This window comes from Pectinophora gossypiella, chromosome 10 (assembly GCF_024362695.1).
Source record: "Pectinophora gossypiella chromosome 10, ilPecGoss1.1, whole genome shotgun sequence".
In the NCBI taxonomy this organism is placed as follows: Eukaryota; Metazoa; Arthropoda; class Insecta; order Lepidoptera; family Gelechiidae; genus Pectinophora; species Pectinophora gossypiella.
The window spans coordinates 1,447,782-1,470,162 of record NC_065413.1 but is presented as its reverse complement, the minus strand read 5'-3'; the positions used below and the strand labels follow the sequence as shown (position 1 = coordinate 1,470,162).

The 22,381-nt window shown below is 38.9% G+C and overlaps 2 protein-coding genes across 8 annotated transcripts in view; both read left to right on the top strand.

Annotated features, from left to right (window-relative positions):
* Window positions 1–22,381, top strand: part of LOC126370199 (WD repeat-containing protein 44) — a 51,311-nt gene that overhangs the window by 17,834 nt on the left and 11,096 nt on the right. For 4 of the 6 annotated variants that reach the window (XM_050014968.1, XM_050014969.1, XM_050014967.1 and 1 more), the window contains 4 exons: window positions 1,930–2,046; window positions 6,235–6,321; window positions 8,325–8,526; window positions 9,156–9,284. In XM_050014968.1, coding sequence (XP_049870925.1) covers window positions 1,930–2,046; window positions 6,235–6,321; window positions 8,325–8,526; window positions 9,156–9,284 — 535 coding nt within the window. The remainder of the gene's footprint in view (window positions 1–1,929; window positions 2,047–6,234; window positions 6,322–8,324; window positions 8,527–9,155; window positions 9,285–22,381) is intronic. The other 2 variants (XM_050014971.1, XM_050014970.1) reach the window with 1 other exon arrangement.
* On the top strand, window positions 9,520–14,669 carry LOC126370223 (uncharacterized). 2 transcript variants are annotated; one of them, XM_050015021.1, is made up of 9 exons: window positions 9,520–10,639; window positions 10,802–10,870; window positions 10,957–11,656; window positions 11,783–12,123; window positions 12,578–13,004; window positions 13,197–13,570; window positions 13,666–13,873; window positions 13,983–14,149; window positions 14,232–14,669. In XM_050015021.1, exons 4-9 carry the CDS (start codon window positions 11,893–11,895, stop codon window positions 14,454–14,456), a joined length of 1,632 nt encoding a protein of 543 aa, XP_049870978.1. In that variant the 5' UTR covers window positions 9,520–10,639; window positions 10,802–10,870; window positions 10,957–11,656; window positions 11,783–11,892; the 3' UTR covers window positions 14,457–14,669. The 2 variants fall into 2 exon arrangements, with proteins under 2 accessions (XP_049870978.1, XP_049870977.1); XM_050015020.1 differs by having other exon boundaries at window positions 12,578–13,570.

Here is a 22,381-nt window from a genome sequence, read left to right as displayed (position 1 = left end):
TCCGGTGGATGAGCGTTAGGCTCACGATCCGAAGGTCCCGGGTTCGAATCCCGGTAGGGTCATATCACAAAAATCACTTTGTGATCCCTAGTTTGGACATTACACGCTGATCACCTGATTATCCGAAAGTAAGGGGATCTGTGCTTAGGAAGGCACGTTAAACCGTTGTTTCCGGTTACAGCTTACTGATGTAAGTCAGTAGTCGTTACATGAGCCATATCAGGGGCCTTTGGCGGCTCAATAGTAACCCTGACACCAGGGTTGATGAGGTTGGTAATCCACCTCACAACCCACACTATAGAAGAAGACATTGCTTTTTGCTTTAAATTAGACTAAATATACATAACGCTTTATCGTTTCCCTGTGGGAGTAAAGAAAACGTCTCTCGTTCAACTCGTGCGCTGCTGTTGGGAAATGAAACAGGCGGCAAACATTATTACCCGAGACGATGGTTGGCAATCAAAACATTTTGGGAAATGAAAATTTGCGTATAATTATTCAGCGGAACATAGGCTCACTTTAGTAGTTATAGTTTTATTACAATAGAAATATATGTACCTATTTTTTCTTATTATTGTCGTATAGTTATCAGTTAAAAGAATTGTGTAATGTTGTCTTTTGGGTCATTTTCATCACTTCCTAATATGGTGGTTTTGCTGGGAACTATTCGCTTATTATGGGCTACATTATAACGTGTGCTTATGTTCTAGGCTAAATATGCGAAGATTATTTTATTCAGTTTGAATTTTTATTCTATTTTACCAACTTCAGGCCCTACAAACGTTTTAGGCAGTCGCTAACTTAATAAGTATAGTCGTTACAGTTTAGTGCAACTCCTGTAACGCATTTTGTCTCTTAAAGTTCTATGTAATATTGCCAAAATGTTTGGTTGTAATACATTAAGAGTCCAGTAAAAGGCAAGCACTTCCTGAAAACATTAAATAGTTTACTATATCAACATTATCATAAAGTGCTCTCTTGTAGGGACAAGAAAGCACTTTATGTATTAGTAGGGACCAAGTAACACCTCGAGTCGCCTCGAGCCGACGCGAGCAATTTGTCATTGTCAAACAGTATTGCATTTTATGAGAATGGTAATAATGATAATTTTTCAGTGATATGCGCTGACCCTAAAGTAGTGTATATAACTTATATTACTTATGAAACTACTAACTTAACTTATATTACTTTATGAAAAGTTATTAAAAATGCTAATAGTCTGTCTAATCCAAAAGTCTAAAAACAATTTGTAAGACTAAATTAAAATATCTAAATAAATAAATATCTTCGCATATTTAACATTGGACTCTCAAGACCTGTTTCACTGCTTACTGATAAGTGTATGATAGCCTATCCAGAACTTATCTCACAGACGGTACCTCTGCTATCCGAAACTTTGTCTCCAATAGGGTAGTTGATAAGTATCAAACGTTATACTTTTTATAATGATAGCCAAATGTGAAAACAGAATCGAAATTCGTTGAAAAATTTAATAGTTACAGTCATCCGAAATCAGAGATTAAAAAAAAAAGTAAAAGAGAGAGAGAGAGAGTTATAAAGTATTATTGATTGATTAAGTTGAGATTTATAAATTAATGGCAATAGAAATGTGTGACGTCACATGTTATACAAGCTACAATCAGCTACATTACAAATACCATAAGCTAGAACGGGACGGAATATTCCCCTATCACAGACGTTTAACTATCAATATCTCCGTCGTTAGACAAAATATTAAAAAACGGTTTTCAGACTAATCGGCATTTTCACGTGAATTGATTGATGAATAGAAAAACAAACCAATCAACTGCCCTATTCAGATCAGACAATTAACCAAAGAGTAGTGAAACAGGCCCTTACTGCTCCAAAGCTTCAAGCCTATTAGTTGTTTTAAGAAGTATGTAGATGTTTTATCTCTTTCTCTTATAGGGAAACTGACGAGGAAAGTGAGAGCGTGTGTGCGGGCGGCGCAGAAGACGAGACTAAAGAGAAGAAGAGTGAGGCCACGGACAGACAGACCACAGCCATTAAGCGTAAGACTGAGAAGTAAGTACTTCATTTTTGACACCATCATCCTATTGCCATCATCCAATCTAGTAGCTAACACATGCCGGGAAAACATACAACATTGACACACGTAATGAAAAAAATATAAATAAATAAAATGTTTATTTTCAGACAACTTAAGTCCATAGAGTGTTAGTAACAATGCCCTTAAAACTATGTTAGTAAATATTATTATACTAGGTAGGTAAAAAATATACATAAATACACTTCTCATCAAAAAAATCGAAACACTTCCGTTTTCATTGTTTCTGTCCGAATTTAACACAAAAAAGAATTCATACGATGAAAAAAAATACATAAATGTATAGCTGGCAGTTTGGGCATTACAGTAATAAGCGAAAATTCTAAATTCAAAATTAGAATTTCATTTGTTTATCTTATAAACGAAATGAATCACTGTTTTGAGACAAATGTGTGTTTAGGGTTGGAGTACATTTAGCGTTTAAAAACTAAAAATTGGCGCCTATCCTTAAACTTTTTGTTTTTTATTTCAATACTGTGACTTTGGGACGTCTGAAAAAAGGTTTTTTTTCTAAAACGTATGGATACTTCGCCCACAGAAGCCGCCCAAGTTGTGGCATTGCTGGATTCTGGCCTTAGTCAGCGTGTTGTGGCTGCAAGACTGCATCTAAGCCTGTCATCTGTTCATAGAGTCTATAAACGTTATCGGGAGACTGGTTTGTTCACGCGCCGTTCAGGATCTGGCAGGAATCGGGTCACTTCTGAGCGAGATGATCGATTTATTGTAACAACTTCTTTAAGAAATCGACGCCTTAACGCTTTTCAACTGCAGCAGCGGCTTCGTGTTGTACGAAGGGTGGCTGTAAGTGACTCTACAATTAGAAGAAGGTTGAAGGATCGTGGACTGGTACCGCATAAGCCAGCAAATGGGCCGAAATTAACTGCAGACCATCGAAGAGCGCGCCTTAACTTTGCACGTGAGCACCTAAATTGGTCATACCTACAGTGGAGCAAAGTTCTCTTTTCTGATGAGTGTAAAATTATGCTGTATGGTAACGACGGAAGGAACAAGGTCTACAGAAGAGACGGAGAACGCTATGCACAATGCTGCATTGAAGTAAAGGTCAGCTGCGGTGGCGGTTCGTGGACGGTTTGGGGAGGAATCAGCGCCGACGGTAAGACAGAGCTTGCTTTCGTGTCTGGGCCACGTCTGCCTGCACTAAACTGTCATCGGTACGTCGAAGAGTGTCTCGAGCCTCATGTGATGCCCTATGCACATTTTATTGGCAACGGCTTCATATTCATGCACGACAATGCTAGGGCTCACACCGCGGGCGTCGTACGAGATTATCTTAACGAAGTCGATATCTCTATTATGGAATGGCCAGCAAGAAGCCCGGACATGAATCCCATTGAACATCTGTGGGATGAATTAAAGAGACGAATTCGAGCAAGAGATCCTGCCCCAGAAACACTTAGCCAGCTGCAAGATGCAATCCAAGAGGAATGGGACAATATACCACAGCATGTGATCGTGACTCTCATCCGATCGATGAAGAACCGTATGGAAGCAGTAATTAGAGCTCGGGGAGGGAATACAAGTTATTAAATAAACGTTTTTTAGCTTTTTTTTTCATTTACGTGTGTTGTTTTATCCATTTCCTTTATACTCCATACGGAATAAAAATGACTCATTTAACAAAATACGAAACCTATGAAAAATTCATTTAAATTTAGAACATTAACATTAAGATTTGATAAGCTCATATTACTCACTATTAAATGACATTTAACATTTATTCCTAAATGTACACATTTTTCTGATAATCCTGACAAAACGTAAACTTGCAAGGTGTTTCGATTTTTTTGATGAGAAGTGTATTTAAGTGGAGCTCGGTGGCGCAGCGGTAAACGCGCTCGGTCTGCGGTTGTTGAAGTTAAGCAACTTTCGCAAAGGCCGGTCATAGGATGGGTGACCACAAAAAAAAAATAAGTTCATCTCGAGCTCCCCCGTGCTTCGGAAGGCACGTTAAGCCGTTGGTCCCGGCTGCATTAGCAGTCGTTAATAACCACCAATCCGCACTGGGCCCGCGTGGTGGTATAAGGCCCGATCTCCCTATCCATCCCTAGGGAAGACCCGTGCCCCAGCAGTGGGGACGTTAATGGGCTGGTGATGAAATATTTAGGTTAGTCGGACCGGCACCAGTCGGTAGCCTCGCCGATTTTTTTTTAAATAAAATGACATCACACACAGAACAGATAAGCTCAAGTTTTCTTTGGCAATATGCACCGGCTAATCGACCTGGGGGGTTAAAAAGGCCACATCGAAGCAATTCATCTAAAAAAGCAATATTGCCATTTGACATTTGCGCATTTAAAAGTAAGTGCACAATGCAAGCAAATGTTGTTCGTTGTGGCCGTTTATGCCATGGGTTGAGGCTTTTTGGCGGGAAACGGGAACGGGACAGTTCCTTTCTTCATTGAATAATCTAAATAATTAATACGAAGTGGTGTTTTGTGGTTAATGATCGCATTAAGTTAGTCGGAAGACATTCGCGAGTGTTATTATATCGGAGTATTCAATAAACAAAGTGTATCTGCCTATTTTCGCTTCGTGTCAAGAAGCCGCTTCATAACTCGAAAGTTTATGCGGACTTTTGAGTTAATTCGTTTGGGGTTCGGAGTAGGAGTCTACTCCGAGGGTGGGGGCTTAGGTTTCATCATCATCATCTTTCATCATTTCATCAATCATCAAGAAAAAAAATACGTAAGACATGGCTGTATGGGCATAGTTCCCTTTGCCTTACCCTTCGGGGAAAACAAAAAAAAAAACGTTTATGCCATGGAGTAACTAGATGGCGCTAACCGTGTAAACTTACATATGGAAATAAATTTTATTTAGAGATGGTGTGTCGCATAAAAAAAAATATTTCTTTCGCGCTAGCTACCAAATACCAGTCTACACCAATTCCATACGTCGTGTGTGAAAGACAGGAACCCAAACTAGATAGACCATGTATCTTGGGAACCTGGTATCATTGGTGGTTCTTCGAACACTAGAAGTCAAATATCATTACCGTGAACGCAAAAATATCCTAGAATGTTATGTTTATGTTACCGACAGAGGGATTGCGTCCTCTAACATGATGGACTAATGTTATGGGCGATAGGCTGATCCCTTATCACCATAAGGTTCATCATATCCATCTTAGGACTTCGTATCAACAGTGGCTGCAAGTTGTCTTTGATTACTTGTGGCTCTGCCCACCCCATTTGGGATTACGGGCGTGAGTTTATGTATGTATGTATGTAATGTTATGTTTTTTGCAAATATCCAATGAGAACGTATGTATGTCACCAACTCACGGACGTCCTAACTGAATATATGCACCGTATACTATAAAATATAACAGCCTCCGTGGTCTAGTGGTTAGAGCGTTAGGCTCACGATCTGGAGGTCCGGGTTCGATTCTCGATGGGGACATTGTCGAAATCACTTTGTGAAACTGTCCTTTGTTTGGTAAGGACTTTTCAGGCTTGAATCACCTGATTGTCCGAAAATGTAAGATGATTCCGTGCTTCGGAGGGCACGTTAAGCCGTTGGTCCCGGCTATTAGCCGTAAAAACACCTCCACCAACCCGCATTGGAGCAGCGTGGTGGAGTATGCTCCATACCCCCTCCGGTTGATTGAGGGGAGGCCTGTGCCCTGCAGTGGGACGTATATAGGCAGTTTATGTATACTATAAAATATCCTAGAATCTTTTGTTTTTTTTTTGCAAATATCCAGTTAGAAATTAAATATGTAACCAACTTAGGTAAGGTCTATTTTTATTTATTTATAAAGTATTGAGACAGCGTACCATTAAAGGTAAGTATTGAAAAATAAAGTACAATTAGAATTATACAGCAAACTAAAAAAAGGTCTAACTGGATATTTGCAAAAAGCGAAAGATTCTAGGATATTGTATCTTTTACGGTAATGATATAGATTCCGGTGTTCGAAGAACTACTCATAAACACTTTGATACGTAATACAAATTCTGGCTCGCTCCATTTGCACCGCAACTTTCCTAGTATGGCGTGGAACAGTCTGTATTACGTATATTAGTTACTCCATGCCACAAGTACGTATTGACCGCAACACTATTATTATAAAATGTATGAAAACGTATTCATTTATCTATCTTTGTATCTATCCAATTTAGAATACCAACGTATCCACCTACAAATTTAGTCAAAAGTCATTCCCAAGACAACATAAACAAGAAACTCACTCACGAAATGAATGCCAGGTGACGGCTTTAGCTTGAAATCTTATGCTTTAGTAATAGTCCACAATAGGGTATTTGACTGGATCAAAAATAAATTATAAAATGCTAATCTAGAAATAGAAGCCAGTCTAAGAACAAAAATCAATCTAATTTTTATTTATGGGCTTATTTTCATATAACATAAACTCACGAGTGTCTCGACTATATCCCAATTGGGGTAGTCAGAGGTGAACTGAGTACCCACACCTCACCGTTGGTCTAACAGAAAACCAACGGTTTGTGGCTTATTTTCGAATTTTCATTATGGATTAAGTAACAATGGAGAGTATGACGACAGACCGCTTGTATTGATGACGTCACAGACCAGTACTTCTATACAAACTGTAAAGAAAATTTTCGTTGTGACGTTTCGTAAAAAGTATCCCATTTGACTAGGTTGTCAAATAGCCTATTGTTTTATCCAGCTTATAAAACGCATTCAATATTAGCATTAAAGCGAGTTTCTGAATAAGTGTGAGTCTTTGAAACATGCTTTTATAGTGGTTTTTTTTTCTAACATACACCAACAAAAGATTTTTGGTTACTTTAAAAAAGAACTAGCATTTTCTTGTTTTTTTTTTTTACAACATAACATGTGCAAAGCTTTTGATATTGGAATCTTCAGATAAATTATAGACGGGAGTTGACTTTGGGCTAGCTTTTCACTAATTTTTTCTGCCACTTTTTGTAGGAGTAAAGTTGTGGTATACACGTACAGTACACATCTACTCACTGCCACACATTCATAAGAAAAATCGTCGTCTCTATCATGGTATAAGAAGACCACGTATGCTCAAAAGTGACAGCTAACATTTCAAGGCTAGCCCAGCTGACGTCATCCCGCCCTGTGTTGCCATTTCGTAAAAATAAATTACCTGCGACCATTGTTTTTATATTTACTTTGCAAGGAAATTTTAAACATTTAGTAAAAGAGTTACAGTTTTAATGATTTTTATATATATGACAAGAGTAATAGTAATTAAATACTTCCAAATACATTCCGCTTAGGGACGGTACTGAAAAGTATTACCTATTCTTTTTATTACTCTAGCCATAGAGGCAGCCAATCAGCTCGCGACACCAAACACTTCAGGACCCCGATACCGACCCCGCCGGCGTGGTCGACGATTTCCCTCATTCAGCGCTTATCGCTATCGACCCACTAGGGTCGATTAATTCTTTCAAATATTTTTCCTCTCAGACGACGCACTGACCGAGGTTCGCGCCCAACTGGGCACCCTCAGGCCTGTTGTCTTAAACGTTGTACCGGGTGAGAGCCTTCAGCGCTCCCCATTTGTCCGGCCAAGTAGTTAATGCCATCTGCGGCAAATCTACAATAAGTCACGACAAAAAAAAAGTAATTAAATACATTAGTCAGTAATTCACTTAATTTTCAATAATAAAATTTACGCCTTTGGGCTTGAAATGGCGGCTTGTCTTAGGATTGCGCATACCTGGTTTTCTTATACCATGGTCTTTATAAAAACATACCAAAACAAACTGTCACAGAAATAACAAAATACGTACGGGTCGTTCATGTACTTTGGCAGAGTTGAACGCGTACGCTTGGCAACTCCCGTCTATAATTTCTCTGAGATAAAAGGACAATGCTCAAAATGTATGGACGATAAATCCAAAATCGATAATTTATCTTCGACCTAGGAAACTATCCAATTCATGGGTTTTAGAAGTTATGTAACAAAATAATATACAAAATATATACTTGAAACGTATGGACGCAATAATCATCGCCGATCGCGGCCAGTGTTTAAACCCCATGGAATCAGTTTTACTGATACTGATTTAATAGCAGATTATGAACCATTTCCTCCTAGACTCTATATAACTCTTCTGGAAAAGATGTATGAGGTCTGATGATGACTCACTAATTGGCACTACTTTCAGATCTTTTGGAGCATTCTCCTTTTAACTGTTTTTACTTTCTAGACTTACTTCTTTTTTAATTGTCAAACTTCTGTGGCCAGGTTAAAGCGATTCTTCGGCAGTACGGTAAAGAAGACAGTAGATGCTGCTAAATCGCTAGCACAAGAGGTGTCTCACGCGCGACATAAGGAAGATGTCGCAGACATAGCAGATGACGTCAGAGGCGAACATAACATTAAGCTAAAAGCATCCAATTCGCATAAAGGGCCGTATGACTTCGATGGATGTGTTAGACATGTTCAGGTAAGTTGCGATGTTACAAAAAAAATAATATGTGTTCAGTTTCCTGTTGATTATCTGCAACCACAATACCTTTTGAAATGACTTGTCATGTGGGTTGTGAGATCAGTGATTGACCTCATCAACCCTGGTCAGGGTTAGTATTGAGCCCCCTTGACTCATACCCTGACCTCACCCCCTATGGGTCTTACTTTAGTCTTAAAGAGTAAGGAAGAGTGCACGAATTGTTTATCTCGCGCTTAAGAATCAGAATCATTTATTCAACGTAATTATCATAGATAAACTTGTTGAAGGTCAATTTTTTTTAATCTACGTCATTTCGCAAAGTGTTATGTCTGAGGAGAACAAACGACAAGAAACTGCAACAGCAACACAACTTTTAAAGCAATGCAGGTATACATTACAAGTTGTTTAATAACTAGATGAACACATTTAATACCAGGTATAAGCGTTACACAACATACTGTAAGAATGGGATTTTTGTATAGTGTCCGGGGTGTGGTTATGTGTAACCGTGTGGAGTCCTCAGCGCTCCTCATTTGTCCGGCCAAGTAGGCAAATCTACAAAGAATCACACCAAAGAATAGAAAAAATAGCTTATATGTAACTGTTGATAACACTTGTGTTTGCAGGAGATGTCGGGCCACATCGGCGCCGTGTGGTGCTGCAAGCTGAGTGTGTGTGGCCGCCTGCTGGCCACCGCCGGCCAGGACAAGCTGCTGCGCACCTGGGTCACCAGGGATGCCTACCACATGTTCCAGGTCACAATACACCTAAATTTACGTCTACCGGCTCGTGCTCTTAAACCACAGAATTCGACTTTATGAGTTTGAATTCATGTCTGCAGCTCAATAAGCTCAAGATATATCCCAATTGGGGTAGTCAAAGGTGCATCACAAGATGACCTAAGTTCTCACACCTCACCGAGCTTTCTATTACACCAACGTGATAGGTAGTGAGTTGTATCGTCTATAATGGTCGAGCAACTGTGAAATTTGCGCTTAAGGTGGTTCGATTTCCATACTAGTTTATTTATTCAAATATGGGCACACGCCACTTAATTTTACATTGAAACTTATTTCGTTTGCATTTATTTTTGTATATATTTGCGTGAAATTGCTTTTCAACAGAAAATACTGTTAAATCATCGTAAAAACGAGATCAATATTTGTTTAAAATTTGTTAATGTATTAGTGAACGGTTACAGTGTCATACGCTTCGGAATATCCATTAGTGTGCGTAGCTACGTTGTCAGTTCGCTGAAAATGCGACGTTGCCGCTCTTGCTCGTGTGTGAAACGGTGTGTCACTTGCCCTCTCCCTTCGTTAAAGAAGCGTTCATAAATTACGTTCACCCGAACGTTTTATAATAACAGTATTTCTGCTGCCAGATGATCGAACAACCCGCTCATTATGAATCGGTAAGGTTATACGTCGAAATGAATCTTTTTCGATTCTGAATGCGACCATAACCTAACCTGTTCCGGCTTTTCGGCGGGAAACGGGAACGGGACAGTTGCTTTCTTCATTGAGTAATCTAAATAATTAATACGAAGTGGTGTTTTGTGGTTAGTTGGAAGACATTCGCGAGTGTTATTATATTGGAGTATTCAATAAACAAAGTGTATCTGCCTATTTTCGCTTCGTGCCGGGAAGCCGCTTCATAACTCAAAAGTTTATGCGGACTTTTGAGTTAATTCGTTTGGGGTTCGGAGTAGGAGTCTACTCCGAGGGTGGGGGCTTAGGTTTCATCATCATCACCTTTCATCATTTCATTAATCATCAAGAAAAAAATACGTCAGACATGGCTGTATGGGCATAGTTCCCTTTGCCTTACCCTTCGGGGAAAACCAAAACAAAAAAAAAACTAACCTGTTCCTGTCATGTCATGTCATTCGTTTCTTTTCCACTTCCAATTTATATTGTAATAGTTTGGTTATTTGTTTTATTAAATAATTTATTCATCGAGTTTTGTGAAACTTGTGGGGCCGGGCGGATTAAAATATGGAACCTCAAACTAGTCGCAAAGACTACTTAAACCACCAGTATTCTGGCCCCCGGAAAAATCGAAAACGAAGCCAAGCACAAATGAAACGTTATCATGGAGAAATAAAAAGGTAAGTGCAATGCAGTGATCACTTGTGCAGTACAGTGAAGTGCTTGTGCTTGTATTGTGCTGAATAAGATACGAGCGCTTGGAGCACGCGTCGTGACCGTGCTTTACGTAACGCACGACCTTAGATTTTTGAAAATTGTACATCTCTTCGTTACTTTTACAGCCGTAGCGACGTATGGTGCAAGAAAAAAAAACTAAATGACGAAAACGACGTGCCTTCAAACAAATCTGTGTAAGGGAAAAACTTAACTTTATTTTTATATTTTATAAGTATTTTTAACATTTTCTCTTTTGTAACTTTCACTCTATTAATTTTAGAGCAAATAATACTCTCAAAACCTACAGTGGAAGTAAAAAAAAAAATCTTGTGGAAGCAAATTTTACTGACACTCAGCAAAGAACTGAGAAAGAGCCCCCCCGATCAAAACCTTTGGAGGTAAATTGGCCACTGATTGATCCCACTGTTAAAAGCCACGAGTTAACTGTGGAATATGCACCAGATAGTTTGGGTAGTCTGTCTGGTAACAGGTTTGTTGATCTACCACATGTCCTTATGTGGGCTTTCAAACTTGAGAGACACCGTTCGCAATGTGGTGGTAGCAGCATAGTCTTTGTTGAGGAGTTTAGAAATGGTTTCAACAGTATGTTTACTTTCCAATGCAGTATGTGTGAGAAACAATTTAGATACTGCAATGAAAAAGATGAAAATCTTAACAAAGCGTTTGTTTGGGGGACATTAACAGCTGGAAGCTATTATGCACAGGCTGCACACATCACCAACTTGATGGATATACCTACAATATCAGCTTCCAAATTCCGAGAGACAGAAAAATTATTAGGTGAAGTTTGGAAAGATGAACTAACTGAGGAGATCCAAAAAAATGGAGAAAGAGAAAAGGCTATTGCTATGCAAAAAAATAATGTAGATGCAAATGGTATTCCATACATAACAGTGTATGTGGATGGAGGCTGGCCTAAACGATCATATGGCCATGATTATAGCTCTCCATCAGGCATGGTAAGTTTGTTTCTGAAAATACAGATATTTTGTAAGTATAACAGCTATAAAGTTTGTTACTAATATCTTTTGTTTATCCAGTAAATTCTGTTTGTAAGCATTATTTATAAAATTTAATTTTTTTAGGCCTGCATTATTGGAAAAGAGACCAAGAAATGCTTATTCTTAGGCATAAAAAACAAATATTGTTACCACTGTCACATTTATGAAAAAAAAAAGAACAAGTTTCGGAGCATATGTGTTTCAAGAACTACGAAGGACCATCTACGGGAATGGAGGCGGACATCCTAGTAGAAGGGTTTGAGAGGAGTCAAGAGATGCATGGTGTAAAATATTTAATATTTATAGGAGATGGAGATTCATCTGTGTATGCACAATTAAGAGAAAAGGTTTCATATGGGACCCAAATAAAAAAAATTGAATGTAAAAACCATGTGATTAAGAATTACACTGGAGCATTGTACAAGGTAAAATACCAATGAAAATAAAATACAATCATTCTGCCTTACCAATTTCTCATAAGTTTTTTAATCTTAGTGCACTTAGTTCGAAACACAGTCAATAACCTTCAATCTCAGTAGATCCATTCTCCAGATCCATCATAGATCTAGTGTGAATTTTTTTTCTTAGTATATCTATTTTATGTTAAACTTGATCTAATGATAAATTAATTGACCATGTAAACTTTATATTTACTAAGGTATGCATGTATGCATGCTAGATTGAAATCATCTATCTTACGTGCTTTAGATTTTTTCATACAAATGCTTTTTCCCAATAACTCCCGTTTCCGATATCCTGTTGCAACTAAGCTTTAAGTTTACAAAGGTACCTGCATGCCGTTTAGGCTGTTCGTTAATATGTCAGCTAGTTAGTCAGTCAGTTTCTCCTTTTATATATTTAGATAACCTTTTATTTCAGATTATAGGAAATACAAAGTTACCATTATTTGGCCGGAAGATTCTCAAGCCAAAATTACAAAAACTTACAGCGGTTTCAAGAAAGATAATTATGGAAGCTGATCATAATTCAATGAGAGAGGATCTCAAAAATGGCCCATCTCATGTATTTGGCTGCCACCAAGATTGTAAGGCATATTATTGTCGATTCTGCCAGAACAGTGATGAAAAAGACACAAATTCTTTAGACGACCTTAAAACTAAGGCACCTGCAGTTTGGGCCCACATTTGTGCAGCAAACGAGGCAGTCATGTCAAAATGCCATCGACTATCAAACAACACAACAAATGTTGTTGAAAATTTCATGAGTGTTGTCAGCAAATTTGTCTGCGGGAAAAGATTGAGTCTGTACAAGGGTGGCTCATATCAGCGAAGAGTATATATTGCTGGTAAGAATATGTTATGTAATTATTGCATTTGTTCAATTCATTTTCTATATTATTCACAGTATATATATTTATTTATATACATACATACTTTATCCACACACAATATTTTTTATACTCACATAATATTATACGCCTTCAAGGCACTATGGGATAAAAGACTTAGAAAATTTTTAAGGATATTTTTTATAACAGGTCTCTCGCACTCTCGTGGTCAGAAATGGCACACAAATGCTTGGAAGAAACATATAAGAAGTAGCCCTGGACAAACTTTTAAAAAGTACATTGCCCAGTCGGAAAAGTCCAAGGAAAGGCGCAAAAAATACATTCGCAGGCGACTTTTTGCGCCTAAACCCAAAACTGACCACAATTATGGTCCAAACGCCAAAGATGTAGATGAGTCAGTTTTAGGGAAAGATCTAAAGGAAGCGTGTCTTCTAAAACTGAAAGACTTCGAAACGACAATAGATCAAATAAAATATATTGAAAGTGCAACAATTGGACAACACGATAATGATGTCTACACTACATATAGATGCGACAGGCTTACCGCTAGTCAGTTCGGAATGGTAAATTCAATTATTAGTATAAATACTTTCCCATGTGGAGCAGAGTCAGAGTTAAAAAAAAAACTATGATTTATGTAATTTTAACTTTGTTGCAGATATGCAAGCGAAAATCTACAACACCATGCCATAACCAAGTGGAGAGTGTTTTATATAAAAACAATATCTTGACCAATGACATGGCCTACGGCCAAAACCATGAATCAGTGGCCAGAACCTTGTTCATAGAAAAAATGAACAAAGCCGTACGGCCTGCTGGGTTATATATTGATGAAGAATTTGGTTTTCTTGGAGCTAGCCCAGATGGTATGTGATACTATATGATATTACCTACATATGCCTTCACGTATACATTATTAATGTGTCCATAGTTATCTATATGATAGTATTATTTATATGATTTTATGTATTTCAGGAGTAATAGAAGAAGAAAATTCTATTTTGGAAATAAAATGTTTTCCTTCATTGGCTCGCAACAATCAAGACATTTTTTCTGCGGCCAAAGATCGTAAAAACTTTCCCCTTTTGGTTGATGACACTGGTGCATTACAAATAAATAAAAAACACAACTATTACTATCAGGTATATTGTAATTATTATAGCAGATATAATACTGCTTGTAATAATATAATATTTTTTACAAAAACGGGTGTTCTGATTGCAGATCCAGGGTCAACTGCGGGTTTCAAAAATGATGAAATGTTACTTCATTGGCTATGTTTCTCCAAGTTTTGACATCACAGTGTTGGAAGTACAGCGTGACGAAAATTTCATTAAAAATATGATGCCAAAATTAGTAACATTTTATAAAAATTGTATTTTGCCAGAGGTAGTACTTCGAAGAGTAACAAAAAAACAAAAATGTATTGATATTTCAATTATGTGGTAGCAATTATTTTATTACTACTTTGTGAACAAGCGCGCTGTTTGCTTTGCATTGTATAAAGTAGTGACAATCAGAAAGAGATAAATATTATATCCTAATCTGAATAAACGAAATCTGAATCTTACTTCAAATATCAATAATTTTCGTTAGCCTGTTTGATATTGCCGTTTGTAAATAAATAACATAAAATAACAATATAACTTACTGCAAACTTAACTGGTTTTCTTTTTATATGTACTTACTTATCAGGAAAAACTAGATTTCGCGTGGTTCGCTCGCAGCAAGCTGCTCGCGTGTCTTGTTTTCCCGCCATTTTTTTACCGCGATAGAATTTGACCAAGATTTAAATAGGTCTTGTGAAGAAAGAATCGTTCCAGGTGCGATAGTTGCGCCAGGCCGTAGGGTCTCTCCCTGATGCGGAGCAGTTTTTGAAAACCTTGAAGTATACTCGTACTCTAGATGACGTTCCGATCACACCCCTATACATCAATCTTACCTCTCAGACATTTTCTGGAAAAACAAAATTTTGTATGGCGGCCATCTTGTTTTTCCGCCATTTTGATATTTTACCACCAGAGAATAGATTTGACCAAGATTTAAATAGGTTTTGTGAAAAAACAATCGTTCCAGGTGCGATAGTTTTGTCAGGCCGTAGGGTGTCTCCCTGATGCGGAGCAGGTTTTCAAGATCGAGAAGTATTTCCATACTCAACAATACGTTCCGATTACACCCCCATACACAGTTTTTACTCACGAGACATTTTCTGGAAAAATAAAATTTTGTATGGCGGCCATCTTGTTTTTCCGCCATTTTGATTTTTTTTTCACCGGCGATTGAATTTGACCAAGATTTAAATAGGTATTGTGAAAACTAAAAAGTTCCAGGTGCGATAGTTTCACCAGGCCGTAGGGTGTCTCCCTGATGCGGAGCAGTTTCTGAAGATCAGGAAGTATTTACATACTCAACATGACATTCCGATTACACCCCAATACATTGTTTTTGCCTCCGAGACATTTTCTAGAAAAACAAAATTTTGTATGGCGGCCATTTTGTTTTTCCGCCATTTTGATTTTTTTTTCACCGGCGATTGAATTTGACCAAGATTTAAATAGGTTTTGCGAAAAAAAAATTGATCCAGGTATAATAGTTGCGCCAGACTGTAGGGTGTCTCCCTGATGCGGAGCAGTTTTCCAAGATCTGGAAGTTTTCCCATACTCACCGGGAGATCCCGATCACACCCCCCATACATTATTTTTACCCCCCGACGCTCCTTCTGGGAGAACAACTCTGTCAGTGAGTGAGTGAGTCAGTCAGTACATGGGTTTGTAGCTATATATAATATAACTAGATGTCGCGTGGTTCGCTCGCAGCAAGCTGCTCGCGTGTCCTGTATTAGTTCGAAGCTTTGTATGGCGGCCATCTTGTTTTCGTGAAATCAAAAAAGTTCTAGGTGCTATAGTTTTGCCAGGCCGTAGGGTGTCTCCCTGATGCGGAGCAGTTTTCCAAGATGACGTTTCGATCACACCCCTATACAACATTTTTACACCCGAGACATTTTCTGGAAAAACAAAAATTTATATGGCGGCCATCTTGTTTTTCGGCCATTTTGTTTTTTTTTTCACCGGCGATAAAATTTGACTAAGATTTTAATAGGTTTGGTGGAAAAAAAAATGTTCCAAGTGCGATAGTTTTGCCACGCCTTAGGGTGTCTTCCTGATGCGGAGCAGTTCTCGAAAACCTGGAAGTATACCCGTACTCTACATGACGTTCCGATCACATCTCTGTACATAAGTTTTACCTTCGAGGCATTTTCGGGAAAAACGAAAATTTTGTATGGCGGCCATCTTGTTTTTCCGCCATTTTGGTTTTTTTTACCGGCGATTGTATTTGATCAAGATTTAAATAAGTTTCGTGAAAAAATTATTGCTCCATGTTTTATAGTTTTGCCAGGACGTAGGATGTCTCCCTGATGCGGAGCAGTTTTTCAAGATCGAGTAGTATTGAAATACTCAACATGACGATCCGATCACATCCCTATACATAATTTTTACCTTCGAGGCATTTTCGGGAAAAACGAAAATTTTGTATGGCGGCCATCTTGTTTTTCCGCCATTTTGATTTTTTTTCAACGGTGATTGAATTTGACCAAGATTTAAATAGATTTCGTGAAAACAAAAAAGTTCCAGACACAATAGTTTTGCCAGGCCGTAGGGTCTCTCCCTGATGCGGAGCAGATTTTCAAGATCGAGCAGTATTTCCATACTCTTCGGGAGGTCCAGATCACACCCCCATACACAGTTTTTACCCCCGAGACATTTTCTAAAAAAACTAAATTTTGTATGGCGGCCATCTTGTTTTTCCGCCATTTTGATTTTTTTTCACCCACAATAGAATTTGACCAAGATTTAAATAGGTTTCGTGAAAAAAGAATCGTTCCAGGTGCGATAGTTTCGCCAGGCCGTAGGGTGTCTCCCTGATGCGGAGCAGTTTTTGAAGATTGAGAACATTTACCATTCTTGACAAGACACTCCGCTTACATCCCTATACACAGTATTTACCCCCGAGACATTTTCTGGAAAAACAAAAATTTGTATGGCGGCCATCTTGTTTTTCCGCCATTTTGTTTTATTTTTAACGGTGATAAAATTTGACCAAGATTTAAGTAGGTTTTGTGAAAAAAGAATCATTCCAGGTGCGATAGTTTCGCCAGGCCGTGGGGTGTCTCCCTGATGCGGAGCAGTTTTCCAAGATCTGGAAGTTTTCCCATACTCACCGGAACATTTGGATCACATCCCCCATACATCATTTTCACCCCCCGACGCTCCTTCTGGGAGAACAATTATGTCAGTGAGTGAGTCAGTCAGTCAGTCAGTGGGTTTGCAGCTATATATATTATAACTAGATGTCGCGTGGTTCGCTCGCAGCAAGCTGCTCGCGTGTCTTGTTTTCCCGCCATTTTTTACCGCGATGGAATTTGACCAAGACTTAAATAGGTGTCGTGAAATCAAAAAAGTTCTAGGTGCTATAGTTTTGCCAGGCCGTAGGGTGTCTCCCTGATGCGGAGCAGTTTTCCAAGATGACGTTCCGATCACAGCCCAATACATCATTTTTACCTCGTGAGACATTTTCTGGAAAAACAAAAATTTGTATGGCGGCCATCTTGTTTTTCGGGCATTTTGTTTTTTTTCACTGGCGATAAAATTTGACCAAGACTTTAATAGGCTTCGTGAAAACAAAAAAGTTCCAGGTGCGATAGTTTCGCCAGGCTGTAGGGTGTCTCCCTGATCCGGAGCAGCTTTTGAAGATCGAAAAGTATTTCCATACTCAACATGATGTTTCGATCATATTCCTCATACATCATTTTTACCCCCGAGGCATTTTCGGGAAAAACGAAAATTTCGTATGGCGGCCATCTTGTTTTTCCGCCATTTTGGTTTTTTTTCACCGGGGATTGAATTTGACCAAGATTTAAATAGGTTTCGTGAAAAAAATATTGCTCTAGGTTTTATAGTTTTGCCAGGCCGTAGGGTGTCTCCCTGATGCGGAGCAGTTTTTCAAGATCCAGCAGTATTGAAATACTCAACATGACGATCCGATCACATCCCTATACATCATTTTTACCCTCGAGGCATTTTCAGGAAAAACGAAAATTTTGTATGGCGGCCATCTTGTTTTTTCGCCATTATGGTTTTTTTTTCACCAGGGATTGGATTTGACCAAGATTTAAATATGTTTCGCGAAAGAAAAATTGCTCCAGGTTTTATAGTTTTGCCAGGCCGTAGGGTGTCTCCCTGATGCGGAGCAGTTTTTCAAGATCGAGCAGTATTGAAATACTCAACATGACGATCCGATCACATCCCTATACATCATTTTTACCCTCGAGGCATTTTCAGGAAAAACGAAAATTTTGTATGGCGGCCATCTTGTTTTTCCGCCATTTTGGTTTTTTTTCACCAGGGATTAGATTTGACCAAGATTTAAATATGTTTCGCGAAAGAAAAATTGCTCCAGGTTTTATAGTTTTGCCAGGCCGTAGGGTGTCTCCCTGATGCGGAGCATATTTTCAAGATCGAGCAGTATTTCCATACTCTTCGGGAGGTCCAGATCACACCCCCATACACAGTTTTTACTCCCGAGACATTTTCTAAAAAAACTAAATTTTGTATGGCGGCCATCTTGTTTTTCCGCCATTTTGTTTTTTTTTCACCGGCGATAGGATTTGACCAAGAAATAAATAGGTTTCGTGAAAAAATAATCGTTCCAGGTGCGATAGTTTTGCCAGGCCGTAGGGTGTCTCCCTGATGCGGAGCAGTTTTCCAAGATTTGAGATTTTTCCCATACTCACCGGGAGGTCTTGATCACACCCCCCATACATCATTTTGACCCCCCGACGCTCCTTCTGGGAGAACAATTATGTCAGTGAGTGAGTCAGTCAGTGGGTTTGTAGCTATATATAATATAACTAGATTTCGCGTGGTTCGCTCGCAGCAAGCTGCTCGCGTGTCTTGTTTTCCCGCCATTTTGTTTTTTTTTCACCGGCGATAAAATTTGACCAAGATTTGAATAGGTCTCGTGAAATCAAAAAAGTTCTAGGTGCTATGGTTTTGCCAGGCCGGACCCCTAATGCGGAGCAGTTTTCCAAGATGACGTTCCGATCACACCCCAATACATCATTTTGACACCCGAGACATTTTCTGGAAAAACAAAAATTTATTTGTCGGCCATCTTGTTTTTCGGCCATTTTGTTTTTTTTTTCACCCACGATAAAATTTTACCAAGATTTAAATAGGTTTCGTGAAAACAAAAATGTTCCAGGTGCGATAGTTGCGCCAGGCCGTAGGGTGTCTCCCTGATGCGGAGCAGTTTTTAAAGGTCGGGAAGTATTTCCATACTCAACATGACATTTTGATCACATCCCTCATACATCATATTCACCCCCGAGGCATTTTCAGGAAAAACGAAAAATTTGTATGGCGGCCATCTTGAATTTCCGCCATTTTGTTTTTTTTTTCAACTGCAATTAAATTAGACCAAGATTTAAATAGGTTTTGTGAAATCAAAAATGTTCCAGGTGCCATAGTTTTGCCAGGCCGTGGGGTGTCTCCCTGATGCGGAGCAGATTTCAAAGATCGAGAAGTACTTCCATACTCAACATGACATTCCGATTACATCCCCTTTACATTGTTTTTAGCTCTAAGACATTTTTCTGAAAAAACAAAATTTTGTATGGCGGCCATCTTGTTTTTCCGCCATTTTGGTTTTTTTTCACCGGCGATTAGATTTGACTAAGATTTAAATACGTTGTGCGAAAAAAATATTGTTCCAGGTGCGATAGGTTAGCCAGGCCGTAGGGTGTCTCCCTGATGCTGAGCAGTTTTTCAAGATTGAGAAGTATTTTTATACTCAACAAGACGTTCCGATTACAACCCCATACACAGTTTTTACCCACGAGACATTTTCTGGAAAAACGAAAAATTTGTATGGCGGCCATCTTGTTTTTCCGCCATTTTGGTTATTTTTCACCGGCGATTGGATTTGACCAAGAAATAAATAGATTTTGTGAAAAAAGAATCATTCCAGGTGCTATAGTTGCGCCAGGCCGTAGGGTGTCTCCCTGATGCGGAGCAGTTTTTCAAGATCGAGCAGTTTTTCCATACTCAACTTGACGTTTCGATCACACCTCCCATACATAATTTTTACACCCGAGGCATTTTTTAAAAAAACAAAATTTTGTATGGCGGCCATCTTGTTTTTCCGCCATTTTGGTTTTTTTTCACCGGTGATTGAATTTGACCAAGATTTAAATAGGTTTCGTGAAAACAGAATCGTTCCAGGTGCGATAGTTTTGCCAGGCCGTGGGGTGTCTCCCTGATGCGGAGCAGTTTTCCAAGATCTGGGATTTTTCCCATACTCACCGGGAGGTCCCGATCACACCCCCCATACATCATTTTCACCCCCCGACGCTCCTTCTGGGAGAACAACCCTGTCAGTGAGTCAGTCAGTGAGTCAGTCAGTCAGTCAGTGGGTTTGTAGCTATATATATTATAATAATAACTAGATGTCGCGTGGTTCGCTCGCAGCAAGCTGCTCGCGTGTCTTGTTTTACGCCATTTTTTTTACCGAGATAGAATTTGACCAAGACTTGAATAGGTCTCGTGAAATCAAAAAAGTTCTAGGTGCTATAGTTTTGCCAGGCCGTAGGGTGTCTCCCTGATGCGGAGCAGTTTTCCAAGATGACGTTCCGATCACACCTCCCATACATGATTTTTACCTCCGAGACATTTTCTGGAAAAACGATATTTTGTATGGCGGCCATCTTGTTTTTCGGCCATTTTGTTTTTTTTTTCACCGGCGATAAAATTTGACTAAGATTTAAATAGGTTTCGTGAAAACAAAAAAGTTCCAGGTGCGATAGTTTCGCCAGGCCGTAGGGTGTCTCCCTGATGCGGAGCAATTCGAAGATCGAGCAGTATTTAAATACTCAACATTACGATCCGATCAAATCCCTCATACATAATTTTTACCCCTGAGGCTTTTACTGGAAAAAACAAAATTTTGTATGGCGGCCATCTTGTTTTTCCGCCATTTTGATTTTTTTTCACCGGCGATAAAATTTGACCAAGATTTAAGTAGGTTTTATGAAAAAAGAATCGTTCCAGGTGCGATAGTTGCGCCAGGCCATAGGGTGTCTCCCTGATGCGGAGCAGTTTTTGAAAACCTTGAAGTATACTCGTACTCTAGATGACGTTCCGATCACACCCCTATACATCAATCTTACCTCTCAGACATTTTCTGGAAAAACAAAATTTTGTATGGCGGCCATCTTGTTTTTCCGCCATTTTGATATTTTACCACCAGAGAATAGATTTGACCAAGATTTAAATAGGTTTTGTGAAAAAACAATCGTTCCAGGTGCGATAGTTTTGTCAGGCCGTAGGGTGTCTCCCTGATGCGGAGCAGGTTTTCAAGATCGAGAAGTATTTCCATACTCAACAATACGTTCCGATTACACCCCCATACACAGTTTTTACTCACGAGACATTTTCTGGAAAAATAAAATTTTGTATGGCGGCCATCTTGTTTTTCCGCCATTTTGATTTTTTTTCACCGGCGATTGAATTTGACCAAGATTTAAATAGGTATTGTGAAAACTAAAAAGTTCCAGGTGCGATAGTTTCACCAGGCCGTAGGGTGTCTCCCTGATGCGGAGCAGTTTCTGAAGATCAGGAAGTATTTACATACTCAGCAAGACGTTCCCATAACAACCCTATACATCGTTTTTACATCCGAGACATTTTCTGTAAAAACAAAAATTTGTATGGCGGCCATCTTGTTTTTCGGCCATTTTGATTTTTTTTTACCGGCGATAAAATTTGACCAAGATTTTATTAGGTTTGGTGAAAAAAGAATCGTTCCAGGTGCGATAGTTTTCCCAGGCCGTAGGGTGCCGCCCTGATGAGGAGCAGTTTTTGAAGGTCGGGAAGTATTTCCATACTCAATATGACATTTTGATCTCATCACTCTTACATCACATTCACCCCGAGGCATTTTCGAGAAAAACGAAAATTTTGTATGGCGGCCATCTTGTTTTTCCGCCATTTTGATTTTTTTTCACTGCCACTTGAATTTGACCAAGGTTTAAATATGTCTTGTGAAAACCAAAAAGTTCTAGGTGCTATAGTTTTGCCAGGCCGTAGGGTGTCTCCCTGATGCGGAGCAGTTTTCGAAGATCTAGCAGTATTTCCATGCTCAACAAGACGTTCCGATTACACTCCCATACACAATTTTTACCAACGAAACATTTTCTGGAAAAACAAACTTTTGTATGGCGGCCATCTTGTTTTTCCGCCATTTGGATTTTTTTTCACCCACGATAGAATTTGACCAAGATTTAAATAGGTTTTGCGAAAAAAAATTTGATCCAGGTA

Coding starts and splice junctions, on each gene's coding strand:
- LOC126370223 (XM_050015020.1), top strand. CDS start 11,893: ATGTGTTTCAAGAACTACGAAGGACCATCTACGGGAATGGAGGCGGAC. Junction 12,124..12,577: donor ACACTGGAGCATTGTACAAG/GTAAAATACCAA, acceptor CTTTTATTTCAG/ATTATAGGAAATACAAAGTT. Junction 13,874..13,982: donor TCTTGGAGCTAGCCCAGATG/GTATGTGATACT, acceptor TATGTATTTCAG/GAGTAATAGAAGAAGAAAAT.